Consider the following 27,750-nt stretch of genomic DNA (forward strand, 5'->3'; position numbering starts at 1 on the left):
AGAGCACTTGCCTAGCATGTGTGAGGCACTGGGTTCAATCCTCAGCACCACATAAAAATAAATAAAGACACTATGTGTTCAACTACAACTAAATAAATATTTAAAAAAAAGAAGATGATAATGTTGAGTGCTTAGGCAAAAGCAAAACAACCACTGGCGAATGAAGACAGACACCTGCTTATGACAAAGTCATCCTTCTGGGTGACACAGGTCATCATGCGGGTGTAACAGACGGTGGTAGGGACTGGAAATTTGCTTTGGAAATTATAAAATGCTTAGCAGTATTCAGAGCCAGTGGTTAGAAAAGGAAACCAACTGCCCTCTTTTCTGCAGTGCTTGTTTGGGAGAGAACATCTACAGTGATGGGACCACCGAGGCTGCCTCTTTAGGCAGAGGTGGCTTAAAAATAATAATAATAATAATTAGAGAGAGAGGGGTCACTTGTTTTCAAAACTTTGGAGCTCAACTTGAACTTAATTTTCTTTGGTGTTTCTGCTCCCCACTGAGGGTTTCTGGAAAACTGCGGCGCATATTCAAGCCTCTCTAGGGCAGCAGGTGGGAGGGCTCTTCCAGCTGGGCGAGGCGAGTCTCTGGAGCAGACTTTCCAGTTCGGGTACTGTCTCCGAGCCTTGGGAGGACGACTGATCCTTCCTTCAGCCATTCGCCCATTCCCCAGCTCATCTTCATGGAGCACTTGCCATGTAGGCGCTGTAGTACGGAACGAAAGACACAGTTCTCCCTCCTCATGGAGCGCGAGTTCTAGTGGCGGGTCCAGCGATCAACGAAAGGCGCTAGTTCAGGGGCGTCAGGTAGTCAGGTGTCTCGGGGACGCACAGCAACCAGCCAATTTCCGCCACTCCGGCCACCTGGAACCTTCCCCAGCGCGTTGCAAGGGACGCACTCCCGCCGGGCTGCAGGCATAGTCTCGCGAGAGTCTCCGAGATTTCGTGCGGGATCTCGCACGGTTGCCGGGAGACGGCGCCGCCTCCGCGGGGCAGGAGGGCTGGGCGGCGGGTCGCAGTGGCTCTGGTCGCCGGCGCCATGGTGAGGCTGGCGGGGTCCTGGGCCTGGGGTTGGGCCTGGGGTTGGGCGGGCGGGCCGGCCTGCGCTCAGAGACCCCGGGACGGGCTGTTCCTGGGATCGAGGACTGGATGCCCTCGTAGGGTTCCGGGGAAAGCCCGGGGTGCGGGGGTCTGCGCCCTCGGAGCTGAGAGGCTTGGGTTCTTCGGGATGCCGTGCTCCCTGGTGGGCTTAGAATTGCCGAGACCTCGGGCGCGGGGTGTCCAGAAGACAGAACCTGGGTGTCTCCGATCCTCGGAACCCGTGGTTTCACTTCTTAGGAGTTCTGGGGCACGCAGAGGCCCCATGGAGGAGAGTCGGGGACAGGGGTACCTTAGGACCGTCCCCCACCTGGAGGCTCCTCTCCTCCAGCACGCCCTGATAGAAGGCCGGTGCCCAGGAGAGCCAGGGCATCAGCTCGGGGTTCAGAATCTGTTCCCTTGGAGAACAGGTCAGAGCCAGGCCCCTAGTAGGAGAAGCCATGCGGGACCTCGCTGCTTCCTCAGGGCTCTCTCCCTTCTTTTCTCATGGAACAAGACCCGCCCCTTTGTAATTTAGGAGTCGTCAGTAACCGAGTTTTTGGCAGCAGCGTGGTATCAGCTGGTGGGGAGGATGCCTCACCGTGGGAGAGCTCCAGGAGCCCCACTAAGCCCCTTCAGCTGACTGTGAACATCCCAAATGCTAACTGGTGCTGAATCTGCCACCTAGGCTTATGACTTTCCAGGGCGGTGCCATTCCTAGAGTAGAGAGGAGTACCTTAGGAGTTAAGGTTTCTGCGTGCATCATTTGAAAACCAACTGGGAAGGGGGACCAAAGTACTTATCATGAGGTTGTGGGAATATTGGTGGTTTTTTTTTTTTTTTTTTTTTAAGAGACAAGGTCTTGCTACGTTGAGTGTTCTGCCTGCCTTGCCTCCCAAGTTGCTGGGACAACAGGCACCTGCACCACTTCATCTGGCTCTTTTTTCCAACTGTTTTTCTAAGATTTTTATATAAAACTGGTTATCATAACGTGAAAGCATAAACAGGAGAGCGTTGGCAGAAGGATAGGGCTTGGAAAATTCTATCTGTTTGAATGGCATGCATGAAATGAATGGGGGTAGAAGCTACCTCTCTCAGCCTTATAAAAGCTATTAAAATGAAACATGACCCCATGACCAGTCCTTCTGCTGACCCCATTTACAGATCATCCATAGTGGATACCTTTTGATCAATAGTTCTTGGTTAGTGTTCCTTGAAGGAGTTTTATATTTTGAAGAAAAAAATCCTTATATTTTCAGGATTAGTTATTGCTATGGAGTCATTTCTCCCTACATTTATTTAACAGTTTCTTTAAGGGGTGGTTACCAAGCATTTAGGCAACATGGTAACTTTTGGCAGAGTGGTATTGTGGGCTTCCTTTCTGACTCAAGTAAATTTTCCATTCTCATTAGTGAAATCTGCCATATACCATGGAGTGAATGGATTTGGAACAGACTCCTCCATTCCTTTTATAAAGAGAAAATGTATTTTTCTGGAAAGGGAGATGTCTCCTTTGTGCTTATCCAAATGTGTTGACAGGGTTGTGTGTGGTTAATGGTGGGAAAACCCAGTGCACAGTGATGTGTTCCAGTTGAGTGCTCTTGTGGCGGGGGAGAGGGGGGTTAGAGTGAGCCTTAGGGGTAGAAGTTCCAAACAGATATTCACTTCCTCCTAAAATGCTCCATGGGAGCAGATCAGAGCCAGCCAAAAAGGGAAAGCCATTAGAGTGTCCTTTACTTACCCAATTGTCTCTTCAACCAAAGGCACCCAAGAAGAAAGGGAGGAAAGGCAAAGCCAAAGACACTCCGATTGTCGATGGGCTGGCTCCGGAGGACATGACCAAGGAGCAGGTGAGCAGGCCTGGGCTGTCCAGTCCTGGCTGGGTTGGATACCGCTCCAGGTACCTTGGTGTGCGTTTCATCACTACCCGATTCAGTCATCTCCCCTCAATCTGGATCTTCCATTTCTGTCCATAATTCCCATCAACTCTGCAGTTGAAGGTGCATTACATATTTTAAAACAGTGAAATATAGCCACATTAAGGAACTTTCTAATAGAGTGGTTGGAATTTGGAAGAAAATATTTTTCTGAAATAATAACTTTTAACTCTGTTATCTATCAGTCTTGCCCTCTTATGCATATGATGTTCATAGAGCTATTAGTATACACATGTATGCCATTCTCCTTTATTTACCATTAAGCATCATAGCAGAAAGAAAGTTTTTGAAAGGAACATGATTTACCTAATATCACATTTTCTCAATCTTATTAATTATTCGTCTTTTTTTTTTTTTGAGAGAGAGAGAATTTTTTAATATTTATTTTTTAGTTTTCGGTGGACACAACATCTTTATTTGTATGTGGTGCTGAGGATTGAACCCAGCGCCCCGCACATGCCAGGCGAGCACACTACCGCTTGAGCCACATCCCCACCCCTTATTCGTCGTTTTTGACAAACATTCCAATAAGGAGTAACAGTGTCAGGGCTTACTCTTTGTTATTGCCTATGCTTAGTTTGGAGAGGGAGTGAAGTCTTTATAGTTTCTTTGTAGTAATTATTATTTTTTCTTTTATTGGTACATTATAGTTGTATATAAGAGTTGAGTTCATTTTGAGTTAATCATACATGTAGTAATCATTTTAAGTTACTTGTTTATTTTGATGTAAAGGACTAGTGAACTTAATTATGTGATGACAATTTCATTTAAAAGGCTCCTGACAACTATAGAATGTGGCAAGCATGGTGGACCTGTGGCCTCTGTGTTGATGGATGATGGCCCTGTGAGCGTATGACAGGGGACCTCTGTGATAGTATTAATAAACCTTACTTTCTTTTTTTTTTAATATTTATTTTTTAGTTTTTTTGGTGGACACAACATCTTTGTTTGTATATGATGCTGAGGATCGAACCCGGGCTGCACGCATGCCAGGCGAGCGCGCTACCACTTGAGCCACATCCCCAGCTCCTTACTTTCTTTTGATAGTTTTAAGATTGAAAAATAAAGAGTCATGTGAGCTGAAGTGGTGATATGTGCTGTATTTTAAGTGCAAGGAAACCATCGGCAGTTTAAGCAGAGGTGTGGTGGGATCAAGTTGTGTTTTAGAAGGATCAGTGGGGTGATGGGTGGAGAGTGATTGAATGTTGTATTGCCCAGTGTATAAGTTGTTTCTTGTACCTGTGGATGCCCCTCCCTGTAGAAGTGGAACTTTGATGTAGCACTGGTCCTAACTGGATGGTCTGCAGAGAGCGGGCTGGCCATGTATACTGAACGCTTGAGCACAGAAGCCTGCAGGGTCAAGCAGGAGGGTAGACTGGGGTGATCTGGAGAACTGTGCCCTCCCCTGGCAGAGAGCATCCGCAGTCACTTCACTGGGTGGTTTCCTTGAGGCATTAGACTTCATTGCTCTTTGTTTTCTGATTTTTCAAGAAAAGCTTGAAATTGGATATTTACAAGAAATCTAAATATTGAGTGATGGCAAAATCTAGCACCATGTGAGCCCAACAGAGCGGATTGGTTCCGGCTGTCTGAGTGACACCAATGGACTGTGATGGAAGACATTTGTTTTTTGCTGAGTCAGAATCTGTGATGCCGTACTTCCTCATGGGGTCCCAAACTCCTGCCCAGTGTCTTCACCTCAGAGGCCCCTGGTTGGCTCTCTTGAAGTAAGAAATGTGCTTTCCCTGTGTTTTGGGAGAGAAAAAAACGTACAGTAAGTAGCCTGGGGTTGTGCTCAAAGATAACCAGTTCTCAAGAGAAATGAGATCCCAAGAAAGCTGTAAGCCTGACCTGCTTTTCTCCTTGACCTACTTGCTGATTTGTGATTGGCTCTGGGCCAAAACCTGTTAGTGTTAGAAACCTACTGGTTGGGGCTGGGGATGTGGCTCAAGCGGTAGCGCGCTCGCCTGGTATGCGTGCGGCCCGGGTTCGAACCTCAGCACCACATACCAACAAAGATATGTTGTGTCCGCCGATAACTAAAAAATAAATATTAAAAAAAAAAGAAATCTACTGGTTTTGTGTATTTCTGCTTAACACTGTATCTTTAACGGTGAAGTTTTTTCATTTTCTAGACATGTTTACATGCTGCTATATTATTTTCATATGTATTTTTTGCCATATGAGAGTTCTTCTACTTGATTTACTCTAATTTTCCAATTATTTTTCTGTGTAAAATTGTCCTATCTCATTTTCTTTTTAATATTTTTGTAGTTCTAATAATGGCAAGGCTAATATCTTTGAGCAAAAAGCTTTTATGTTTCTTTTCAGAAATTTCTTTAGTATAAATTCCCAGGAACTGCTGTAAAAATAGAATTATTCTGTGAATACTGACCAAATTTGAGAAACTTTTGCCATATACCGGATGTACCCTGTCCTGATAGCCCCTAACATCATGGTTCAACTTTTACTGTTAGTGCTTATTACTTTGGTAAGCGGCCCCTCCCTATTTCTTCCTTGCCCTTCTTCATCCACCTGCCTCTGCTGTGGGTGTGTGCCTGGTCAGGTGGAAGAGCATGTCAACCGTATCCGTGAGGAGCTGGACCGCGAGCGGGAAGAGCGCAACTACTTCCAGCTGGAGCGCGATAAGATCCACACATTCTGGGAGATCACACGGAGGCAACTGGAGGAGAAGAAGGCTGAGCTTCGAAACAAAGACCGGGAGATGGAGGAAGCTGAGGAGAGGCACCAGGTGGAGATCAAGGTGAGTAAGGCTGGCCTGCCTGTGCCCATTGGACTCACCTGCAGCAATAGAGCAGCTGAACCAGGTGGTGGGGTGGGGACTTTTTCCCCTTGGCTTTGGGATCTAACATTTTTATACTGGAAACCTGAAGGTGTTTTTTTCCTAAAAGAGCTTCACTTGAAGGGAAAGAAGCTTCATCCCTCCAGTGGCAGGAGAGGCTCTGCAGATCCTGTGTTTGAATCCCAGCCTCCATAATGTGGAAGGAGCACAGGCTCTGGGGAAGGTTGACCTCCTTGCAGTTGGTGCTCCCTCTCAGCCCCATGTGAGCTGGGCAGGTGTCTCACCCACTGGCTGTGGTGGTGTCCTGTTCTGTGCCTCAGAGCACGAGTGAGCAGATGGCCTCCCCCATCCCATAGGTGTACAAGCAGAAGGTGAAGCACCTGCTGTATGAGCACCAGAACAACCTGACAGAGATGAAAGCTGAGGGCACTGTGGTCATGAAGCTGGCTCAGAAGGAGCACCGCTCGCAAGAGGGTGCTCTGCGCAAGGACATGAGGACATTGAAGGTGGAGTTGAAGGAGCAGGAACTGGCCAATGAGGTGGTGGTGAAGAACCTGAGGCTGGTAGGTATGAGGAGTGGGCACCAGAGTGAAAAAGAATGCAGCCTAACAAACCATATTTCAGGGCTGAGTGCAGATTGCTGTCTTAAGCCCAGTCAACAGGTTGTCTTCTCCAAAGGAAAATCCAGCTCAGGATCTAATCCTAGTACTGCTAATCTCTGACACACAGGGAACAGTATTGGCTGCTTTAGAGAACCAACCCTTATGAATGCCTGTGATCCAGTGACTGGGGAGACTGAGGTAGGAGGATCTCAAGTTCAAGGCCAATCTGGGCAACTTAGTGAGACCCTCAAAATAAAAGTAAAATAAATAAAAAGGACTGGGGATGTACATTAATGGTAGAGCATTCCTGGTTGCAATCTCCAGTCTGCAAAAAAAAAAAAAAAAAAAGAAAAAGAAAAATCAACATGTAAGATATCCTGGGCAGTAGTTCTTCAGTAACTGCTGGCCTTTGACTCTTGGGGTTTCCAGGTAGAGACTGAAATTCATTTGCTAAGTGTCCATTAGGTGTCAGGCCCTGATCACGATCTCTGTCAGAATGCCTTCCCAAGTGGGGCTAAATGTTCAGGAAAGAGAGAGTCAACACCTAGGAGAGAAGACAAAATAAATGTGCCAAGTGCATACAGCAAAGCTGTTAGGGGTGAGCATTATAGGAAGAGCAAAGTGGGGTGAGTGCAGGGAGCTAGAGTTGCAGGGAGGCTGCAGTTTTTATAAGAGTTCTAGCATTACCTCATTGAGAAGGTAACATTTGGGTAAAGGCTGGAAGGAGTTAGATGTCTGGGCTGGGGGAATTCCATCCTAGAAGGGATGGGCCAGTGGGAAGACCCAGAAACTAGAGGAGCAAGGAGTAGAAAGGCTGGAGGGATGATCAGAGCTTGTTAGCCTGGAAAGCCCTGGTGAGGATGGGGGCTTTGGTACAGGTCAGTAGGGAGCCCTCTGAGAATTGGGGAGAGGAAGGATGTGTCTGACTTTAGTTTTCAGAGGTTCTTCTGTGTGCTGGGTAGAGAGGCCTTCTTAACACATCTGCCTCATGCTGGGAGCAGCCCAGCTTCCACTGTAGGATGTAACTCAGTGGCATTGCAGGCTGCCGCAAAGCACGGGGGTGCTGAGGGCCTCCAGAATTGCATGGTCTTTCCTGAGAACCACAGAGTGGCTGGTTTCAGATCAAGTCAGTGGTATGAGGCTGTGTGCTTAACCTGAAGTGTGGGTATGTGTTACGTGTTCAGGATGCTCCTTCATGTAAAAATACTGCCTTAAAAATAATTTAAGTTTGTAATTAAAAATTGTACTATATAATAAATTGTTTTTAAAGAATATTTATTTATGGGCTGGGGATGTGGCTAAAGCGGTAGCGTGCTTGCCTGGCATGAGTGTGGCCCGGGTTCAGTCCTCAGCACCATATACCAACAAAGATGTGGTGTCCGCCAAAAACTAAAAAAATAAATAAATATTAAAAATTCTCTCTCTCTCTCTCTTTAAAAAAAAAGATGCTTTAGAATATTTATTTATTTATTTCAATACTAGTAATTGAATCCAGGGATGCTGTACCATTGAACTACATCCCAGACCTTTTTAAAGATTTTTTTCTTTCAAGACAGGGTCTCACTAAGTTGCTCAGGATAGCCTTGAACTTGTGATTGTTCTACCTTAACCTCCTGAGTCACTGGGATTATAGGTGTGTGCCTCTGTGCCTGGCATAATAATTGTTTATGAAAATAATTTTTGAATGTTGCTCTGAGCAACAGTGAGGTAGGTTTGCAGGAGCTATTTGAGGCTCCTGGAAAGAGCTGTAGCTCTGTGTAGAAGTGGCTGTTCTCCAGCCTATGGGAAGGCACCAGGAGGAAACCAAGCTGTCCAGTACTCAGATCTGTTATATCTTCCAGGCTCAGAGGTGATCTTGCTCAGGGAGATGACTTATGAAATGTGGAGATTACCAAAACCATGTTATTCTGGGCAGATTCCATGAACTTAGAGGGGAGGGGAACCCAGCAACCAATAGCATGAGCAGCCTGGGGTTTACTGAGCTGAAATTTTCTTAGGGGGGAGGAACAGGGTTGGCCTGAAGTGTTTGCACCCCTCTCTGCTTCACTGTCTAGTAACTTGCTATTCTTCACCTGGCAGAAACATGCTGAGGAGATCACCAAGATGCGGAATGACTTTGAGAGGCAAGTTCGAGGTCAGTTCCTAATATGCACATTGGTATGATGGTGTCAGAGACCTACCTTCATCAGAAAGTAATTTGCCTCCAGAGCTTGTTAATTCAGAGCATGATAAGCAGATTAAAATAGCCCCCCCCCCACACACACAGGGAGAGAATGGACCCACTCAGAATCCCAGAACAACTATTTCTGTGTGAGTTTGGGAGGCTGTGAATGCCTCACACTTCCCCACTGCTGTCTAAAATCAGTAGTTAACAGCAGGCACGAGTTATGCAGTCTTGTGGGCGGCATTTTTCAAATAGTCTTCTGAGCGAGAAGCCTCAGATTTCAGAAGTCCATGAGGTTTACTGAGTAAGCCCTGTAGTCTGTGGCTAGGTGCTGAATGCCCACTGGGGTCAGCTGACAGTGTGGGGAGCCCCAGTGCGGGCATTGATGTGCCTGTCACTGGAAAAGGAGGGCCAACAGTGGCCCTTGCGCTGAGTGTGTCCCCTTGAGCCTTAGCAGGAAAAGCTCACCTAAGCCTTTCCTGTTCTTTGGCAGAGCTTGTTTGCACAACCTTGGTTCTGACCATCATGGCAGTTCTGGGCCCTATTTTCAGGTTTCATCTATTCTTGTAGCCACACGGCACTTGTTTTTCCTTTGTTAAACTGCTGTATGTGGGGCTGGGGATGTGGCTCAAGCGGTAGCGCGCTCGCCTGGCATGCGTGCGGCCCGGGTTCGATCCTCAGCACCACATACCAACAAAGATGTTGTGTCCGCCGAGAACTAAAAAATAAATATTAAAAAAAAAAAACTGCTGTATGTGCTGCTTCCTTTCAGAAATTGAGGCCAAGTATGATAAAAAGATGAAGGTGCTAAGGGATGAGCTTGATCTGCGGAGAAAGACTGAGATCCATGAGGTGGAGGAGAGGAAGAATGGCCAGATCAACACACTGATGCGGCGTCACGAGGAGGCCTTCACCGACATCAAGAACTACTACAACGACGTCACGCTCAACAACCTGGCCCTCATCAACTCCCTCAAGGTGCTCACCTGGGTGGCCCGTAGGCACTCTTTGCCTGTCCTTGTTGTGGGCTGCAGACTCCAGCTCTCACAGTCCCCTGGACCCCACACCCCTTTCTGTAAATGCACTGGACAGAGCCCCTCTGCTACCCTCAATTGAAATATGTAAGTAATGTAACTTATCTCCACCCATAATGGAGAATAAGCAGGCCTATAATCCTGGCTACTTGCGAGACTGAGGCAGGAAGATCACAAGTTTGAGGCCAGCCTGGACAATTTAGCAAGATCCTGTATCAAAATAAAAAATAAAAAGAGCTGGGGATGTAGCGCAGTGATGGAGCACCCCTGGGTTCAATCGCCAGCACCACAAATAAACAAACAAAATTCCAGTTTCCCTAACTGCCGTGAAGCAGTAACAGGGTATCCTGACACGTCAACACCCAGGCACCATGCCATGGCTGCAGTGTGGCCAGAGTGGGCAGTTGTCATGGTCCCTCAGATGCTGGCAGTGGCAGGGTTTGCATGGTGAAGAGCAGCCCCGGTGGAGTCCTGAACAAAGTGCAGGCTCTCATTTTGTATGGAAGCTGCATTCCTAGAAAATTCAGAATAAGTTTAGACTTTGCAAAATACAGTTTATACACAAAGCAAGCCTAAGTCCCCAGCGTAGGTGAGGCTGGAAGGACATGTGTGGTCAGGAGAGCACCCAGTCTATGCTCCACAGGCTGAGCCCCTCCTGCACCTGCACCTGAGCCCATAGGAGCAGATGGAGGACATGCGGAAGAAGGAAGAACACCTGGAGAGGGAAATGGCAGAGGTGTCTATGCAGAACAGGCGTCTGGCAGACCCTCTGCAAAAGGCACGGGAGGAGATGAACGAGATGCAGAGGAAGCTTGGGAAGTATGAGAGGGACAAGCAGATCCTGGTGGTGAGTTCCCTGCTGAGTTCCTCCCTCCTTGGCACATGCATTCCTGGCCTCAGGAAAGTGGGCACATCTGGGGGCATCTCCTGAGGGCGGGAAGGGAAAGGGAGGCTGGACTCTTTACTTCCATTGAGGGTGCTAAGGGAGATGAGGCCCTAGTCTTCCACTATCCTACCAGCCAGCCTAGGTGGGGCCCGGCTGTTGGAAGTTTTCCAGCCAATTGTTCCTGGAGATTATTTCTGGCCTTGCTGTCTTCCAGAAGCTTGTGGTACACGGATACTTGTGAATCTGAATGCTTTCTGTCCCCACTCCCTGTATTCTCTCTAGAGCACAACAGCACGTTTGAAGGTGACTGAGAAAGAGCTGAAAGACCTGCAGTGGGAGCATGAGGTGCTGGAGCAGCGGTTCATCAAGGTGGGTGAGGCTTGAGGCCCTGGCTGTCTCTGGGACTGGGAGCTGGAGATTCTCTTGCCTCCTTCTCAGTCCACTCAGCTTTTATGAGTCAAAAGACTGTGGTGGTGTTGGTGTGTGACACTTGTCTGCAACTCTGGAGGCGGCTGAAACAGGTTCAGGTTAGCCTGGGCAGCTTAGTGAGACTGTGTAAAAATAAAAATAAGAAGGTCTGGGGGTGTAGCTCAATCATCTCCAGCACCACAGAATACAAAAAGAAAAACAAAAAGCCATTCTGGCATTGTACAAGGCCTGGGGCCTCAAGGGGAGTGCCTCCCAGTCCCTTCATAAGCTGACTTTGCAGTACATGGAGGAGGCCTGGCCCAGGCAGCAGCTGTTTCCCGCTGCATGAGTGTGTTTCTGAGCATTAGCCTGTTACACACTCGTTGTTCAGAAATACTGGGATCCTGAGGGTAAGTGAACCAGCTGCTCAGTGCTGTCCCCATAAGAGGTGATGGTTTTGTGAGCCACCTTCCAGGCTTCTTCCTGCATCCGTTAGCATAGATGTGGCTCCGTGGTTTACAAAGTGGGAGCATGTCAACAGCAACCTGCATTTTAATCTCACGGTTTGTCCAGGCTGCACACACACAGCAGCCTCGTTCTTTGTGACAGCTGCATCTGCTAGTTTATAGTTCCCCTTGAGGAGCTGTTCTTTGTTTTCAGTCCTTTGTTCTTACTACATTGTTGTTGCAATTACCCTTTCCGTTTCATTCTGCGCTGTGTGATCAGTCCTGGCAGTGGAGTGCTGGGTCAGAGGGGTCTGTGCTAGAATGCTGCTGAGTCACTAAGAGGGCTGCTCTGGGTGATGCTCCTGACAGCACTGCCTGAGGGCCACTTCCTGCTCCTTCCTGCCTCCTCTAGAGCTGATGAACTTCCTCCTTTGCTGATAGGATTGGGCACACACTTCTCATGGATAGTGCAGGTCTGATGTCTCTTGCAGTGTTACTTCCTGCCTCTGTGGTTTGAACGTCTGGCCAAGGATCACCCTGCATCACAGGACCCTTATGCTGAGTCTGTGGCTCACGTGGCTGAGCATTTCATCATAAGCCATAGTCACTAGAGAGTTCACAGATGCAGACCAATAATGAATTGGCCCCATCTCCCCATAGCAGGCCTCTCAGGAGCCTCGCATCTGTGTCAGGTCTTAGTTCACCTTCAGAGGTGCTGAGGGTTTCACAGGGTGTGGATCACTGGGCTCTGCCACTGGCAGCCAATGACCTGCACAGACAGTCCCTTGACCCCTAGGCTTGTCTGAGTCCTGCTATTCCCTTCTTCCTTCCTGTGAATTTGGTGGCCAGCATTAATGGGAGGTACAGAGCAGAAACATGTCTGGGTTGCATCCTGTTCTCTGCTGCATGTTGCACATGAATATGGCTCATGATGTGTGCCAGTCAGTGTCTCAGAGAAGCAGGAATTCAGATTTGTTGGCAAAATCTAGAGACTAATGATCCACAGGTTTCTGACAGGGAATTGAATATAGGCAGATCCATGGGACTCGGCACAGTAGTTGGGGAGGGTATGGTACTCTCTGCTTGGAAGGCTGTAGGGTATGCTGCTATGTGGAAAGTTGCAATGATGTAGCATGATCCTCCTTTACTAACAGTGATGAGAACATTCTGGAAGGAGTCATACCAAATGATCACAGTAGTGGCCTCTGGGAATTGGGGTTAAACAAGTGTTTACTGGGGCTGGGGTTGTGGCTTAGCGGTAGAACGCTCACCTAGTATGTGCGAGGCCCTGGGTTCGATCCTCAGCACCACATAATAATAGATAAATAAAACGAAGGCCCATTAATAACTAAAAAATACCAAAAAAAAAAAAAAAGTGCTGGCGATGTGGCTCAGTGTTTAAGTAACCTTAGGTTCAATTCCTGGTACCAAAAAAAAAAAAAAAGAAAAAGAAAAAAAGAAATAGAAAGGGAGAAGAGACATTTTTACTTATTGGTTGACAGACTGCTGCTGCAAGGCTTGCTTTAGACCTGCCTTGTAGGACATATTGATGGCAAGGAATCAATATGTCAATATGTAGGAAACTCCAAGGGCTCTCCTGCAAATATTGCCTGCTTGCAGATGGACAGGCTCTCACATGGGGGCAATCAGGGGTACATCTCCTCTGAGCCCACAGCCCTAACTCAGGCAAAGCTGGGCCTGACCCACCTATGGAGCAGATTTCAGGGTGGGGCTATTCCTGCTCTTAGCACACCCCACTACTGCTGCTGCTTCTGTCTCCTCCTCCTTCCTCTTCCCTCTCTTCCCCCTCCTTCCCCCTCCTTCCCCTTTTTTGACTCCTTTTTTTTTTTTTTTTGCAGTCCTAGGGATTGAACTCAGGGTGCTCTACCACTGAGGCACATCCCTAACACTTTTTATTTTTATATTTTGAGACAGAGTCCTGTTAAGCTGCTGAGGCTGGCCTCAAATTTGTGAACCTCCTGCCTCAGCCTCTGGTTACAGGTGTGCACCACTGTGCCCAGCCCCATTGCTTCTTGAGGGGGTTCATGCTGCTGTTTCTCTCTTGCATTCCTCTGTGTAGATAGTTGCATACCTTTAACTCTGCACAGAAGATGGGGTTTTAGGCAGTGGATGGCACATAGACCATGTATTCTAGGTGTGGTCACCAGTGTAAGTGACCTTTTGTAGTAACAGTGTGCTCCACAAAGGGGCAGGGTAGGAGGTGGCCTCTCCCCAGTGAGATGTCCCAGTGGGGGACTTTGTTGCTTACCCCAGTCTCCTTCTTGCAGGTACAGCAAGAGCGGGATGAGCTCTACCGGAAGTTCACTGCAGCCATCCAGGAGGTGCAGCAGAAGATAGGCTTCAAGAACCTGGTGCTGGAACGCAAGCTGCAGACACTGAATGCTGCCATGGAGAAGAGGGAGGTGCAGTTCAATGAGGTGCTGGCGGCCTCCAACCTGGACCCTGCAGCATTGACACTCGTGTCCCGCAAACTTGAGGTAGGCCCAGGGGCTCCAGGGGCAGGGCTGGTGGCTGCCCCAACTCTTACCTACAGTGGGCAGCCTAGTCTCCTGTGGTGGGACCCTTTGGTCCTGTGCTGTGCCTCCTGAACCAGAGGAGACCTCAATTACCCACAGGGAGGGGGTGCGGAGCGGGTTTCCTGCAGGTGTCTGTGCCTCAGGCCTGCATGGGCCTGCAGTTTCCTTTGAGGGGTTTTGCTTGTGTTGCTGTTGGGTCTTGCTTGACCCTCCTTAACCTCATGGCACCTCATAACTTCTGAGCCTTGCCATTCCAGTTCTCCTGTGGCTCATCATGATGCACCAAGTAGAACTGAGGATATTCTAGAAACAGAAAAGCTGCTCTGGGAATCTGCAGGACTGAGTCCCTCAGTCACTTGACAGTGGACTCAGAGACAGGCCTAGGGACAGCCTGGGAGTGGAAAAGCCATGCTCAGCACCCATGCGCCTGTACTATAGGCAGCTCTTCTACGATGGCTCATCACAGTTTAAAACTCTAGGCCCAAAGAATTAGCTTTGTGTCTCGGCACCTCATCTCTATTTATGACACTCCATCCTGGTTTGCTTCACTGCCTGTCTCCCCTCCCCTCCTGACCTGAGGCTGCATGCAGTACTAGGCCTCACACTGAGCACCCCAAGCTGCCTAGGGAGCAGGAGACCCAGAACACCCAGGGTTTGTTGGGAACCCAGGACTAAGGGCAACTGCAGGCTGTCAGCTGTCAGTGTAGGGTTGGTCAGGAACCACAACTCTGTTCTGGGCACAGAGGCCTGATCACAGAGAGCCCCCTCTGCCTCAGATGGGGAAGGCATGGCCAGAGATAGCAGATAATGTCAGTGCAAGACAAGGAACAGAGATCCAAGAGCTACTAAAGACCAGCTCCACAGGACTTATCCTGATTTAGGAGGGGCTGGGAGGGTCCAAGGTGACAGGCTATGTTTCTGGACAGGGAGACCGAGTGTTTACAGGAGAGCAGCAGGGCCCTGGTTGTACCTGTGGGACCAGGTTACTGGGATAGGCCAGATCTTGGGCCTGGGGTGGTGTAGCAACACAGGAGGGGAGGGTCCATATTGGGACTGGCAATAACCTGTCTCTGGGATTGGAGGCTCACCTGCAACATGGGTAGGTGTGAGAAGTGAAGTCCTGCTGTTTGGACACAGAAGAGGGACAGTTCCACCTCTGTGGACAGGTAAGCCTGAGATGGCAATGATAAGAATCAGTCCTGTCCACCACAATCAGGTGAATACTAACTAACTGTAGGTTATAGTTGGTACTAAATGTGGGTTAGCTCTTGTTTTCCCTGGTTATTCTTATCCCAATTTATAGGCAAGTAGCTTTGCAGTGAAGTGACAGCAGTGCCCATAGGATCTCTCTCAAGAGAGGCGAGAGAGGGATTTGGGGAGCCTCTCTGGAGCCAGGCTAGGTCCAACTCTTAGTCTGGCACCTTACAGCACTCCTCAGGTGGGAGCATCCCAAGGGGCTTGGGCCCTGCAGATCTGGGCCCATTACTTTTGGTTCAACACTTAAGGTTTTAAAAGTTACACAGACTACTCCTTCTGTTTAAAAAGTGGATAATAATGCCACATGTTTCAAGAAGTTTAAAAGTGTAAGTTTTTTTTGTTTAGTGCCAGGCTGTTGCAAAGTGAGATCTTTGCTGTCCCTTGGTAACCCATGTTTATTACTTATCATCAAGACAGTTTCTCCATGGGGTGTGGATGGCACCGGGACATACTCCGGTTCTCCCCTTCCTCCCATTCTGTTTTCTCTCAACCCTTGGGGACCTTCTCCTCCCGATATACCCTTGTCTAGATGCATACATATATTGAGCCAGGACTTTATTCCCTGAGCTTCTTGGGACCCCCAAGGGAGCTCCCAGACCATCATCCACCTCCTTCACCTTGGCCAAAAGACCTGTCCCAAGTTCACCTCTGCCTCTGTCCTCAGGATGTTCTGGAGTCAAAGAATAGTACCATCAAGGACCTGCAGTATGAGCTGGCCCGAGTCTGTAAGGTATGCACCTGCCTCCCTGCCTCCTCCCTTGGCTATGGCCTGGCATCTGGCTTCAGCCTGTAGACAGTGTGACTGCTGACCATCTCTGAGGACCCATCCATTTCTCATTCACATGTCATTTGATGAGGCTGGTGGACCATCCCCATGTGAGGGGCAGACACGGCACGAGGTCATCTGTACCTGCCTAGGACTGAGCTGACTGCTCTGTCTGCAGAGGAATTCACCAAGAGCAGCTGCCCCACTAGTGCAACTCAGTTACACCCTTAACTCTGAGGGATGGATATCACTTCTTGGTTCTGTTGTTTGGGGACATGTCCAGATGTTTCTGTCATCCTGTTTCTTTAAGACCCCTGGGTGCAGGCACTGTCCCCCACAGTTCCCAGGTTCCATGGCACCCACATGATCCTGGCTTCCTGACCCTCCCAGCCCCTTGCCTGCTTTTTCTGCACATGCTGGTATTTGTCTGTGCAGAGCTAGGGCCATTTGCTGTGAACCTCAAGGGTCCACACCCCAGTTCTCTCTAGAGCCTGTCTTTGCCCACACTGGAGTCATTTCTGAGCCATAGTGAGGACAGCTGCCCTTTTGAGCATTTGCGGAGTCAGGCCAGGCCTGAAGCATTTCACACACATCAATTCATTGAGCTTTTACAACCACCCAGTGAAATATGAACCCTTCTAAAAATGTGCGTTTTCTACAGTTGGAAGCAGGGACCTCTGGCATGGTAGCTGTGTTAGGCCCACCAGCACTGTCTCCCAGGCCTTGTCTCTTGGGACAGATCAGGGGTGACCAGGACTCTTCTCCAGGCAGGCCCTGCCCCTGGTGAAGATGCAGAGTTCCTAGGAGATGCAGGGTGCTGTGCCCATGGGAGCAGAGAATAGAGGCCATTGACAAGGGTAGGAGGGAACAGTGGCCCTCGCTGAGACATGCTTGCTGAGGAGCTGGGGGGCACACTCAGGCTACAGTTCTGCTGAGTTCCTCCCTTTGCCTCAGCACACCTTCGTGTGTTAAGCCCCAGTCAACACCTGCAGCTGTGTTAGCACGGGGCTGGCCTAAAGTGACCACTAACAGATGCTGGCCCTGACCTCTATGGAGTAGGGCTCAGCTCTGGGTGGGTCAACTCCTTGTTCCTCCCTGACACTGCCTTGTTCCCACAGGCTCATAATGACCTCCTGCGCACATACGAGGCAAAGCTGCTGGCCTTTGGAATCCCTCTGGACAATGTGGGCTTCAAGCCTCTGGAGACAGCGGTGATTGGGCAGACGCTGGGTCAGGGCCCTGCAGGACTTGTGGGTACCCCAACCTAGCTACATGCTTGGGGCTGCAGCCCACAGAACTGATTAGGGACACTCCCTAGGTGACCCCCTCTTTCCAGGCAGTAAGTTTTTAAATTTTAGATCATCATCAGTGAATGAAAATTTTTCCACATTTCCTTTGTGTCCTCTTGCTGGGCTCTGTAGGGGAGAACCACCTGCAGGAGAATCTCCTTCCCTGGGGCACGTCCAGCTTGTGCCACAAGTCCTCCTGAGTCCTCCAACTTCAGCAGCACTTTCTCTGACAGCCCCCTTGTTCACCTGGGGGCCAAGGTGGCAGAGATCTGGCCACCCATAAATTGCTCCTGTCCCAAAGATGGGAGCAGTTCTGCAGATGCAGCACTGTCATTAGAGACCTGAGTGAGTCACAGCTGCCCACTGGAAGTAGCTCTGCAGATGTAGCACTGATTTTATTGACCCAAGTCACAGCTGCCCACTGAGAAACTCCAGAGGGGGGCCAGAACCTCCCCAAGGAAGTGGGTGACCACTGAGTGTGGCTGGGCAGGCAGCCAGGCTGGGCTCTAGCTCCCTCTGTAGGTGGTGTAGGACCACGGGCTCAGCAGCAGAGGCACATGGAACTTCTGGGTCTCCTTTGTGATGGTGAAGACAACCTGAGAGAAGCAGAGAAAGCACCAGAAGACAGTGAGGGACCACAACCCGGGAGCCACCTGACCCCATGACTCCCTGGGAAAGCAGCCCGAATGGTGGGGCAGGGTCAGCTGGAGCCCAGTGGTGGACTGCAACCTCCCTGAGGGCTGAGGATGGGCAGAAATCCTCCTCTGGGCATGCTGGATGTGGAAAAGGCCAGATGATCGGAGTGGGGGGAGCAGTCAGAGAAGGCCCAGGAGTTGGAGTGGGGGAGATGAGAACTGTCTATGAAGAGGAGATGAGTCACCCCCAGCCTGCTTCCCCCAAGCCTGACTGGGACAGCTCATGGATGGGCATGTCAACACGGAGTCTCATGACGCCCGAGGTCCTAGGGTCCCCTTTTCTTGTGGGAGCTCAAAGCAGGCAAGCTCACGTGCCTGCCACCTCCCTGAGAGAGGTGGGACCAGTCTGTCCTTGAGGCCTGCCCGAAGACCTGGCCTGCAGGTCAGTGAGTCAGGGTCTCCACCCTCTCCATTCCCCATGGCACTCACCTCTATGTATGGATAGAAGCTCTCCTGCCCCCTCTCCTTCCAGTAGCCCTGGGTTTCGAAGGACAGCTTATAGGTGCCAGGCTTCATCTGGCCTGGCCTCAGGAGCCCAGGGCAGCGGCCGTCCAGGTCTGTGTAGCTGGGGAGAGGATGGACTGCTGAGATCAGATGCAGAGCCAGCTTCCCTCAGCCCTCCTGGGTCTGACCCCCGTGGGGGTCAGACACTCCACAGCCTGACTCAGACGTGGCTGAGCAGGTCATGGGGCAATTGTAGGGACACTGCTACACTGCCTATTTAGAAAATCAACACAGAAGCAAAAAGGGAAAAATTCTTCCATAGTCTACCACTTTGTATTTGACATATTTTTCTAGATTTTTTTCTATGTTTATATGTTTGTTTACAAGTTTTGTTTTTTTAAAAAAATGCACCATAGATTATGATTCATGATGTTTTCTGTGTTTTTAATATAATTTACTGATCATGGCTTTCTGGGTCAATAACAATACATCTATGTGGTGGCCTGTTTCCAGCTGGATGGAAGGTCCATGTTGAATGGGCTGATCCCTCATGGAGTGTTTTGAAGGCCTGCAGTTTTGCCTTATCACCTCTAATGCCCCCACATTCTTCATACCAGCTGGACCTAAAGAGTGTCCCACAGCATTTAGGAAGGGAACTGCAGGGCTGGGGATGCGGCTCAGGCGGTAGCGCGCTCGCCTGGCATGCGTGCGGCCCGGGTTCGATCCTCAGCACCACATACCAACAAAGATGTTGTGTCCGCCGAGAACTAAAAAATAAATATTAAAAATTCTCTCTCTCTCTCTCTCACTCTCTCTCCTCTCTCACTTCTCTCTTAAAAAAAAAAAAAAAGGAAGGGAACTGCATGTCTGGCATGCATGGTTCCCTCTAACCCTGCAGTGGCTCCTGGCCAGAGCAGCACTGTGCTCACTCACAGTGGGCCTGGGTCCCTCAAGCCCCAGCTTCTGTGAAGAGCTTAGCAGGGAAGCAACAACCGCACCCTAGACCCTGAACCTTTGGGTCTACCTTCCTGGGCTCCCCACTCCTGCCACAAGACATGCCTGCCTTCCTCAAGATGGAGGGTCATGGGGATGAACCTGCTCACAAGGCCAGCTCCAGGGCCACAACTCTGCCAAACTGGGTTTGCAGCACCTGAGACTGGAAGCCCCCATGCCCCCACCCCGCAGAGTGCGTGTGTAGTCCAGGCTGAGGATCACAGGCCTAGCTTGGAAGCCTTTTACCTCATCCTGCCTCCGACTTCCCATCTGTAAAAGGGTATTATGGTTCCTGTCCAGAGGAGGTATGGAGAATAAAGAGAGCAGAAATTAAGTGTTATGCCACCTCAGGCCATGGACTTGGTGGAGAGACATACTGCTCCCACCCCAGCAGGCCTCAGCAAACTTGAGTCCCAGGACACTCACACCTGCTAGGATGGCCCTGTTCCCACGTGAGGAACTGAGGCTCAGAGTCAGTAGGGAGGGTCCAGGCTGGGAACCTGTGTGCCTCCAAGGCTGAGGGGCTGGTGGGTGTCGGTGGGCAGCAGTCAGCTCTGTCTTCCAGCCCCTAATGTCTGCACTCCTTGGCTGGGTGGGACTCAGCAAGGGCTGGTGCTGGGGGAGCAGGAGCTCTGGATTTCCACCCAGCCCCAGGGCCTGTCTCATACCTTTTCTTCAGTTCTGTCCACTGCTGGCTGAGGTCCTCAAGCCGAGACAAGTGGAGGCACAGGCCGCGGGCTGGGAGCCCTGACGCAGTATCTAGCACGTGTGTGGTCAGGGGGCTGCTCTCAGGCTCCATGCCAGTGCCTTGGATCACAGGAGGGGCAGGGTGAGCTCCTGAGGGCCTGTGCACTGGGTCCCCAGCCCTGCATCTGCACTTCTGAGAGGAGGGTGAACAGCCCCACTGCCCTGAGGGCAGGCCGAGTGCAAGGGTCACTGGAATTGCTGAACTGCAGGACGATTTGCCAGGTGGCAAACAAACTAACCCGTGTCCTTGTGGATCCCCACTGTCTCCTTCCCCCAGCCATAGTTCCAGCTCACAGATGGCCTTGTTCTCTCGGAACCCAGCTTCCCTTGGAGTTTAGCCCCCCAGGCAGATGAGGGAACAAATCCTGAGGGTACAGGCCTGCCCCTTACCTCAGGCGAGTCCAGGTGTATAGCTGGAGGGCAGCAGCTCACTGTCTCTGGACTGTGGGATGCCGGTGCCCGTGGGATGCCCTAGTGGGAGGTTGCCACAACAGGCCCCTCGGGTTAGCCCAGCCTGTGTGGCCACCCCTGGGCGAGCCGCTCCTCGTCCTGCCGGCGTCTCCCTAGCTGGCGCGGTCCCCCGCACTGTCCCCAGGAGCTGCCCAGCCGCCTTCAGGGGCTCAGGGCTTCCTGGGGGCGGTGGAACGCCTCCGGGGCCTTCGGGGCAGGGACTCGTGGGGGCCGGGGCTGCGGACGGGGGGCGGGGCTGGGGGCGGGGCTGGGGGCGGGGCGGGGCGGTGGGTGCTGCAGCGGGGTGGAGTGGGGCGGTGTGCGCTGGCCCCGTGTCCCCAGGACGTCCAGACTCAGGCACAGTTGTGATGGAATCCCTCTGCCAGACCCGTGAGGTGTCTGACAGGCCACCTGACCTGGCCTCAGTTTCCCCATCTGTAAAACGGGAGCAGTAGGACTCGGGAGGTGATCGAGAGGGTGCCATCGGACAAGGAGAAGCTCCTTAGCACCCCTGCTCCCTCACCTTCCGGTGCAAAGGACAGCTGTGTGTGCAGCCATGAGTGCTGTGAGGCTGTATTTCGTAGCGTCATGATTATATAACCTAGGAATCGTGAACATAGCATACACCATGTAAAAAGAAAGGGCATTCTATTTTTAAAATCTGTATGTTCTATATTAAAACCACCATGCCGGCTGCTGGTTGTCTTGCTCTGGCAGAGGGCAGCTTTTTTTTCTCTTTGCCAAGTTGCGATTCTAATTATGCAACCGTGATCCTGGTTGTTTGTAGGTGAGGAATCCGGGCCCTTCAGGGTGAGGCTGGGGGTGTTGGGTGGAAATCCTCTGGAGGTGAGGAGGAAGGTTTATTCAAGGTCTAAACGCACCCTCTCGGGCCACCTTTAGCTCATGCCTGTTGTGGCAAGTGCTGGTGGGTTCCAGAGACAAAAGCAACCCTCTTGGCCCCAATTGCATAAGAAGTCTCTCAGGCACCAGCATGCTCTGCAGCGTTTTGGAGGAATTAGGCCGGTTTGTAAAGCAGGCACCATCTCCTGGAAGCAGGTAGTGACAAGTCTGTAAAGTGGGAGGGAAGGCTGTAAGTTGCGTCCTCCCTGTTTGCAAAGATCCGCTCACCTGGCCCTCAAGCACCTCATAATGTGTCATTATCCCCGCTGGCCGAAGGAAGAACAGGCACAGAGAGGTCATTATCAGAATATTGCCTCACATTGGCACTTGTCAATGGTGGATGCCTCTTGAGACCAGTGTTTGTGGCCAGGGGAATTGTTTTCTCTCCTTAGTCTTTTGTGCTCTTGGGATTTTAAAAATATGGGCTTGTTTCACTTTTTCTAAAGTCTCAAATGTTATATGTTAAAAACAAGTAAACCTTTTTTTTCTGGGGGGTGCTCTTAAACTGAAACTGTACCCCGGAGTGTACCTTGCTGGAGGGTCTGCAGAATCAATAGGCAGCCAGCACGGGGCTTGGCCAACACTCCTTTTGGAGTTCAGCGTCTGGAAGTCCATCACACTGCTCACCTGGAGTCCAGCTCACCCCTGGCAGTTTTCAGGCCTGGAAGAAGAGGAGGGCACTTCAAGGAAAGAATCATATTCCAGTTTGGGTTTTTGAAAACCCAGCTTCTACCTCAAGGCCTGTCCAAAGAGAGGGGGCGTGATCCTTGTCCTTGGAAAAACCCACAGAGCACTCCCAGGTACATAGCCACCCTGCTGAGTTGTTTGTCTATAAATAACAGGAGAGATCTGCCATGCCAGGTGTCCCTGACACCCCCTAGCAACCACCAATTAGCATGAGACAGGAAAAATACCTGGGATGCCAGATGACCCCTCCAGTAGTCTTGGTGGTTGATAACATGTTAGGAAACCATATAGTTAGCATGTACCCCCATCACAGATTAAACCAATCAGTTCAAATGAATCCCTCTTTTGTACTAACCAATCACCCCTACCCAACTTGTTCCCGCCAGTGAATGTGCTAATCAATGTTAAGAGTTGTTGTTTGATTTTCCCGCAGTGTGAAAGGATTTGCTGTGTGATGTTGTGACACATAGGGTATCTCCAAAAACCTATAAAATCTCGATGAACAAAGGACCAGGACTCACTCCTCAGGACTGCTGTGTCAGAAATGGTTGAGTCCAGGCTCGCGCTTGCAATAAAGACTCTTGTGTGATTGCATTGGATTTGGCTCCTGGAGGTCTATTGGGGTCCCATGAATCTGGCATTTCAGCTAAGGAAACTCAGGGTCCCTTTGCCCTGGACAATGGGCGAGGGCTCCATGCTGTTTCTGTCACCATGGTAACCGCCTGCCACCCGTCTGGAGGAGCAGGCTTCCTGGCCCCATCTTCCGCATTTTCATGGGCTTCCCATTGGTTCTTCCACTGTCACTCAGGACTTCTGCTCCCGCCTTCCAGCCACTAGCCTGTACCTCCTGTTTCAGACCTGCTACCGGGAGCTACCCAGAGCCTGCATTTTTTTTTTTTTTTAAGAGAGAGTGAGGGGGGAGAGAGGGAGGGAGAGAGAGAGAGAGAGAGAGAGAGAGAGAATTTTTAATATTTATTTTTCAGTTTTCGGCGGACACAACATCTTTGTTGGTATGTGGTGCTGAGGATTGAACCCGGGCTGCAGGCATGCCAGGCGAGCGCGCTACCGCTTGAGCCACATCCCCAGCCCAGAGCCTGCATTTTTAAAAATGCCCACCTGTAAATGCTAACGAAAGATATCTTTTTCAGGCAAAATCTATTCCAAAGGTTTCTACGTTGCAGCCCTAATTTTAAGTTATTTTTGAGTTAAATAACCTGACTTTTCTCTATGGTTGTGTTACTAAATAATGTTCTATTGATGAGAGATATCAAACATGCTTCTTTATATTTTGCTTTTAATTTTGGAGGTTATGGGGATGCATTTACTCTCCACAGGAACAAAAGCTGGCAATGTTCCTGTGATGACCAAAAAATCCTTATTCTCATTCCTGACTATATAATTACAAAAAATAAATAAATGTATACACAAAGATCTTATTTCATCTACATTACATGATGTCACATATAAGAGTGCACTTCTAGTTAAAATTGAAATGGATCCAAATATCTAAGAACCACTTGGTTACATGAAGTTAATACAATGATAAGTTATGCCCTTATTCTTAATATGTATTTTTCTAGATAACCTATAGTTATTCATCTAACATGTCTGATTGTTTAATTAATGTATATTTATCTAATTGTTTTTCTTCAATAGAAAACCCATAATTTGTACATTTTATACATGCATTTATCTGATGCTCTGCCTTTTAGTTACAGATATTTGAGATAAATGTATTTTACTATAAATTTGCTTTCAAGAGAGAATACAACTTTCAAGTAATTTCTAATTGCCAAAGTTATTGCACAAACTTTTTAAAAATATTTATTATTAGTTGTAGTTGGACACAATATCTTTATTTTATTTTTATGTAGTGCTGAGGATCAAACCCAGAGCCTCGCACATACTAGGCAAGCGCTCTACCGCTGAGCCACAATCCCAGCCCCTGCACAAACTTTTATAAGATGATAAAACAAATATAATTCTGTCTACAATAATATCCAAGGACTTTAACTGTATTTTCATTGATATTTCTTCTTATCAAAGTACACAAATTTATTTAGATTCTAAGGTTTTCAAAAATTATTCCACAATATAAACAGGAAAAATTCTAAAAGAAAAAGACAATGCTTCAACAAAGAGAAAGCACACATTGGCGGTCCTAAGAAAAAGAAAAAATAATAAGAATAATCTTTGGGTAAAAAGAAAAAAAAATCATCTTTGGGTTAAACAAGGTCTTTATATTCTAGATTTTAATGATAAAAGTATTTTCCTAAATAAAACGATCTTTATATCATTATCTAGATGATGATTTAGAAAAAAATAAAACAATTAAGAAAAAGATTTATATGTACTGGACTGATTGTAAGGATATTTCAGGCCATTTCCCTGATTTTACTATGCTGATATGAGCTAAGATTTGCCCATATTTTGACATGATAAAGACGTATTAAAACATTAAGTTTGTTTCCTGTAAGGAAGGTCTTTTTTTTTTTTTTTTTTTTTTTTTTAAAGATAGAGTGAGAGAGGAGAGAGAGAGAGGGAGAATTTTTTTTTTTTAATATTTATTTTTTTAGTTCTCGGCGGACACAACATCTTTGTTGGTATGTGGTGCTGAGGATCGAACCCGGGCCGCACGCATACCAGGCGAGCGCGCTACCGCTTGAGCCACATCCCCAGCCCCAAGGAAGGTCTTTATTGCCTAATGATTCTTACTGTTTAAGGCAAGGATTAATTTTGATGAATAAATTCACATCCTTAATTAAACACTAAATATATTATTTGTATTTTTTTTTAATATTTATTTTTTAGTTTTTGGCAGACACAACATCTTTGCTTGTTTGTGGTGCTGAGGATCGAACCCGGGCCACACGCATACCAGGCGAGCGCGCTACCACTTGAGCCACATCCCCGGCCCAACACTAACTATATTAAACTGCTGACTTAGATCCCAATTTTGACAATTCTCTTTGGAGTCTAAATTTGATTGATTCAAAGACACTGTTGATTCTTACATATTTTGTTTGTTGGATAATCATGAGATTTGAAAGGACATTTTATTAGTGTAAAGGTAAAATTTCTAAGCTGATTCTAAGCTGCAAAAGTCTGAGTTAAAGTGTAAAAGACTAGGGCATTGTAAAGCTTCTAGATTACAAGGCCTGGGCTAAAAGGTAAAAGTCTATTGTTACAATTCCTCTGCTATCCCCAGAACCTGTAATCTCTGTAAAGTTGTTAGGACAATGCGGGAACTGCCCAGTAAATATCTCCATTGATTCCCTGGTTGTTTAATAGCTAAGGGCTCCAGGTAGCATGGCACGTAAGCATATAGGCCCCAGAACCAATCAGTTTAAATGTGTATCCCGTTTAGAAGTGACCAATCACCCCTGCCCAAATTGTTCCCACCAATGAATGGACTAATCACGTATCAGAGTTGTTATTCAATTTTCCCGCGCCTCATGATGATTTGTTCTGATGTATGCAAAGCCCACCGCCCTCTCCAAAAAGTGTACTTAAGCTCTGCTTGACCTCTGCTCTGGGCTCTGGGCTGCTCTCCCTTCTTGAGTGAGCACGGAGCCCCAGCGCGCTGGAACGGATCCCTAATAAATCCCCCTTGCCATTGCATGAAGCTAGTCTCGTGTGGTCTCTTTCTCCGACGCTTTGCCGGACCCTTACATTAGAACTGAGGTTCTCCAAATTAAAGTTGTGTGTTAGTTTTGAGCAATAAAGGTTGCAAACCTTGTTAAAATTTTATTGATATATATAAGTTCCCTGACTGGACCAATTATCCACAAAAAATATGGTAATATTTATATATTACTCTCTATACTGAGAAGTAACCTTAATCATATTTTCTAAAAAATGATTAAGAGACACCTATTTAAAGGATACTATTCTAAAATATAGAGATATTTTGAGACCTTCTCTCAAAGAGAGATTGAGGGTTCTTTCTAAATTGTTAGAAAAAATTACAATAATCAATAAAAGATAAATCTATTTTTATCATTTAAATACTTGTACCATTATCTATAACTTAAAATGATGATACTATGGCTGACACCAACCTTTACTCAATTTTATTAAATAAAGAAAAGGGGGAAAATACGACCCCAGAGACACCCATTAGATCTTATAAAATATTTTAAATTTTTTTCTTTTCTTAAATTATAATGTTGAGAGTCTTAATGTTACTGAACATGATTCAGTAAATTAAATCAGATTTCAAAGGAGAGTTGAAGCCAGTCATCATGAAGATGACTGAGAAACCTGGCATAGGAAGGTAAACTTCCAGCTACAGAGTTTATAGCCATGTAGCTTCATGGGCTTATTAGGTAAGTAAAAATTATAAAGAGACTTCTATTGACCCATTTCTCAGGTAAATTTTTAACGTACATTGTAGTGTGGACTGGAAAGTTATACCTATATATCAGTCCAATGGAAAACAGGCTGCCTGGAAGTATCTTTTGAGATAAAGACAGCATGTGAGAAACATAAACCAGCCAATTATGCTGATCTAGAAATTAAGACTATATCTGGACAATTGTCAGAAAGATTATTAAAATAGATTTTTTCCTATACAAGCTAGTTATTTACATAAAATATCCACCAATGTATTATTGCCCTAGTTATTCTACAATAAAAATTAATACTTTTTCTAAGTGGATGGATTGTACATGTCTTGTCAGTACAATACAAGATGTCAAGAAATAGTGGATATATTTTAGGCTAGTTGTGGGAAGCCATTCTGACACGTGATTGGGTGACTCCCGTTAAGGGCCTGAGGCGCTTTGGCTCTGTCGAAGCTTTCCCGACCCTTTCCTGATGAGAGAGCCCATCCGTGTGGGGGTGTGCCTGACCACTGACCCCGGGGACCCAATCACTGACCCTGACCTTGGAGTGCGGCCCCCCTCAACCTTCACTGGATGGAATTCTCCCCTGAATCTCTTGTTCCCCAATAAGGGGCTACTCCCAGGCGTGTTCGCTCTCTCTCTCTCCTGCTAGCCCTGAGTAATTCTCGCTGCCCTGCTGGGTGGCTAGAGGTGGGAACCAGAGAGGTGAGCCGTCTTGGACCTAGCAATATAAATAAGGTAACTGGTCTGTGTGTTTTATTTTGATCTCTTCTAACTAACTTTATGCCTAGAACCTCATTAATGAAACCACTGCGCAGGCTGCGTGGTAGAGCTAGTCTCCTAGAATGAATAAGAACAATACATGAGGATGCCATAACTCCTAGAAACTTTAACTCTTAGTGAGATGGCATCCAAAAGAATGTTTGATGTTTGACTTCTACCTTCAGAGTATTTACATTACTGATAGATCTAATAGACTCCTTAAATGTGATAATTAAGAGAAAAAGATGATAAATATTCTGAGCCTGTAAGAATACAACTTATTGTATCATTAGTTATTGCCAGCTAATATCGCAGAGCTATAATATGCTGAAGTTAATGTTCAGGCTTTGAAACAGGCACATGTCAATTAACTAGACCTAGGCAAGCTGCTGGTCTCATGATCCTTAAAGTGACTACTTTAAATATTATTCCTTGCTTCTTCAGTTACAGCCTTTGTGGCTATATCTTAAAACTTACAATATATGGATTTTCTTAATGTTTGACTTAAATTACTTCCA

The 27,750-nt window shown here is 47.8% G+C and overlaps 2 protein-coding genes and 1 long non-coding RNA gene across 4 annotated transcripts; 1 reads left to right on the plus strand and 2 right to left on the minus strand.

The window, feature by feature from the left end:
- Positions 1-1,039: 1,039 nt before the first annotated feature.
- DRC4 (dynein regulatory complex subunit 4) lies at positions 1,040-17,699 on the plus strand. Of its 2 annotated transcripts, XM_081274822.1 has the most exons (11): positions 1,040-1,044; positions 2,843-2,929; positions 5,583-5,780; positions 6,176-6,382; positions 8,501-8,555; positions 9,358-9,563; positions 10,299-10,466; positions 10,788-10,874; positions 13,648-13,857; positions 15,818-15,883; positions 17,038-17,699. In XM_081274822.1, exons 1-11 carry the CDS (start codon positions 1,042-1,044, stop codon positions 17,185-17,187), a joined length of 1,437 nt encoding a protein of 478 aa, XP_081130948.1. In that variant the 5' UTR covers positions 1,040-1,041; the 3' UTR covers positions 17,188-17,699. The 2 variants fall into 2 exon arrangements, with proteins under 2 accessions (XP_081130948.1, XP_081130949.1); XM_081274823.1 differs by lacking the exons at positions 1,040-1,044; positions 2,843-2,929; positions 5,583-5,780 and adding an exon at positions 6,549-6,619 and having other exon boundaries at positions 6,253-6,382.
- LOC308637940 lies at positions 11,369-15,878 on the minus strand. The gene is made up of 3 exons (XR_014019709.1): positions 14,985-15,878; positions 13,629-13,762; positions 11,369-11,511 (listed from the first exon to the last, which is right to left on the minus strand). It is a non-coding gene; the product is annotated as an uncharacterized lncRNA (long non-coding RNA).
- LOC308637938 (5-hydroxyisourate hydrolase-like) lies at positions 17,696-20,762 on the minus strand. Its single transcript, XM_081274824.1, has 4 exons — positions 20,478-20,762; positions 20,009-20,147; positions 18,333-18,468; positions 17,696-17,804 (listed from the first exon to the last, which is right to left on the minus strand). Exons 2-4 carry the CDS (start codon positions 20,137-20,139, stop codon positions 17,715-17,717), a joined length of 357 nt encoding a protein of 118 aa, XP_081130950.1. The 5' UTR covers positions 20,140-20,147; positions 20,478-20,762; the 3' UTR covers positions 17,696-17,714.
- Between the last annotated feature and the right edge of the window lie 6,988 nt (positions 20,763-27,750).

Source organism: Spermophilus citellus (genome assembly GCF_964194105.1).
Source record: "Spermophilus citellus genome assembly, chromosome: 18".
Taxonomy (NCBI): domain Eukaryota; kingdom Metazoa; phylum Chordata; class Mammalia; order Rodentia; family Sciuridae; genus Spermophilus; species Spermophilus citellus.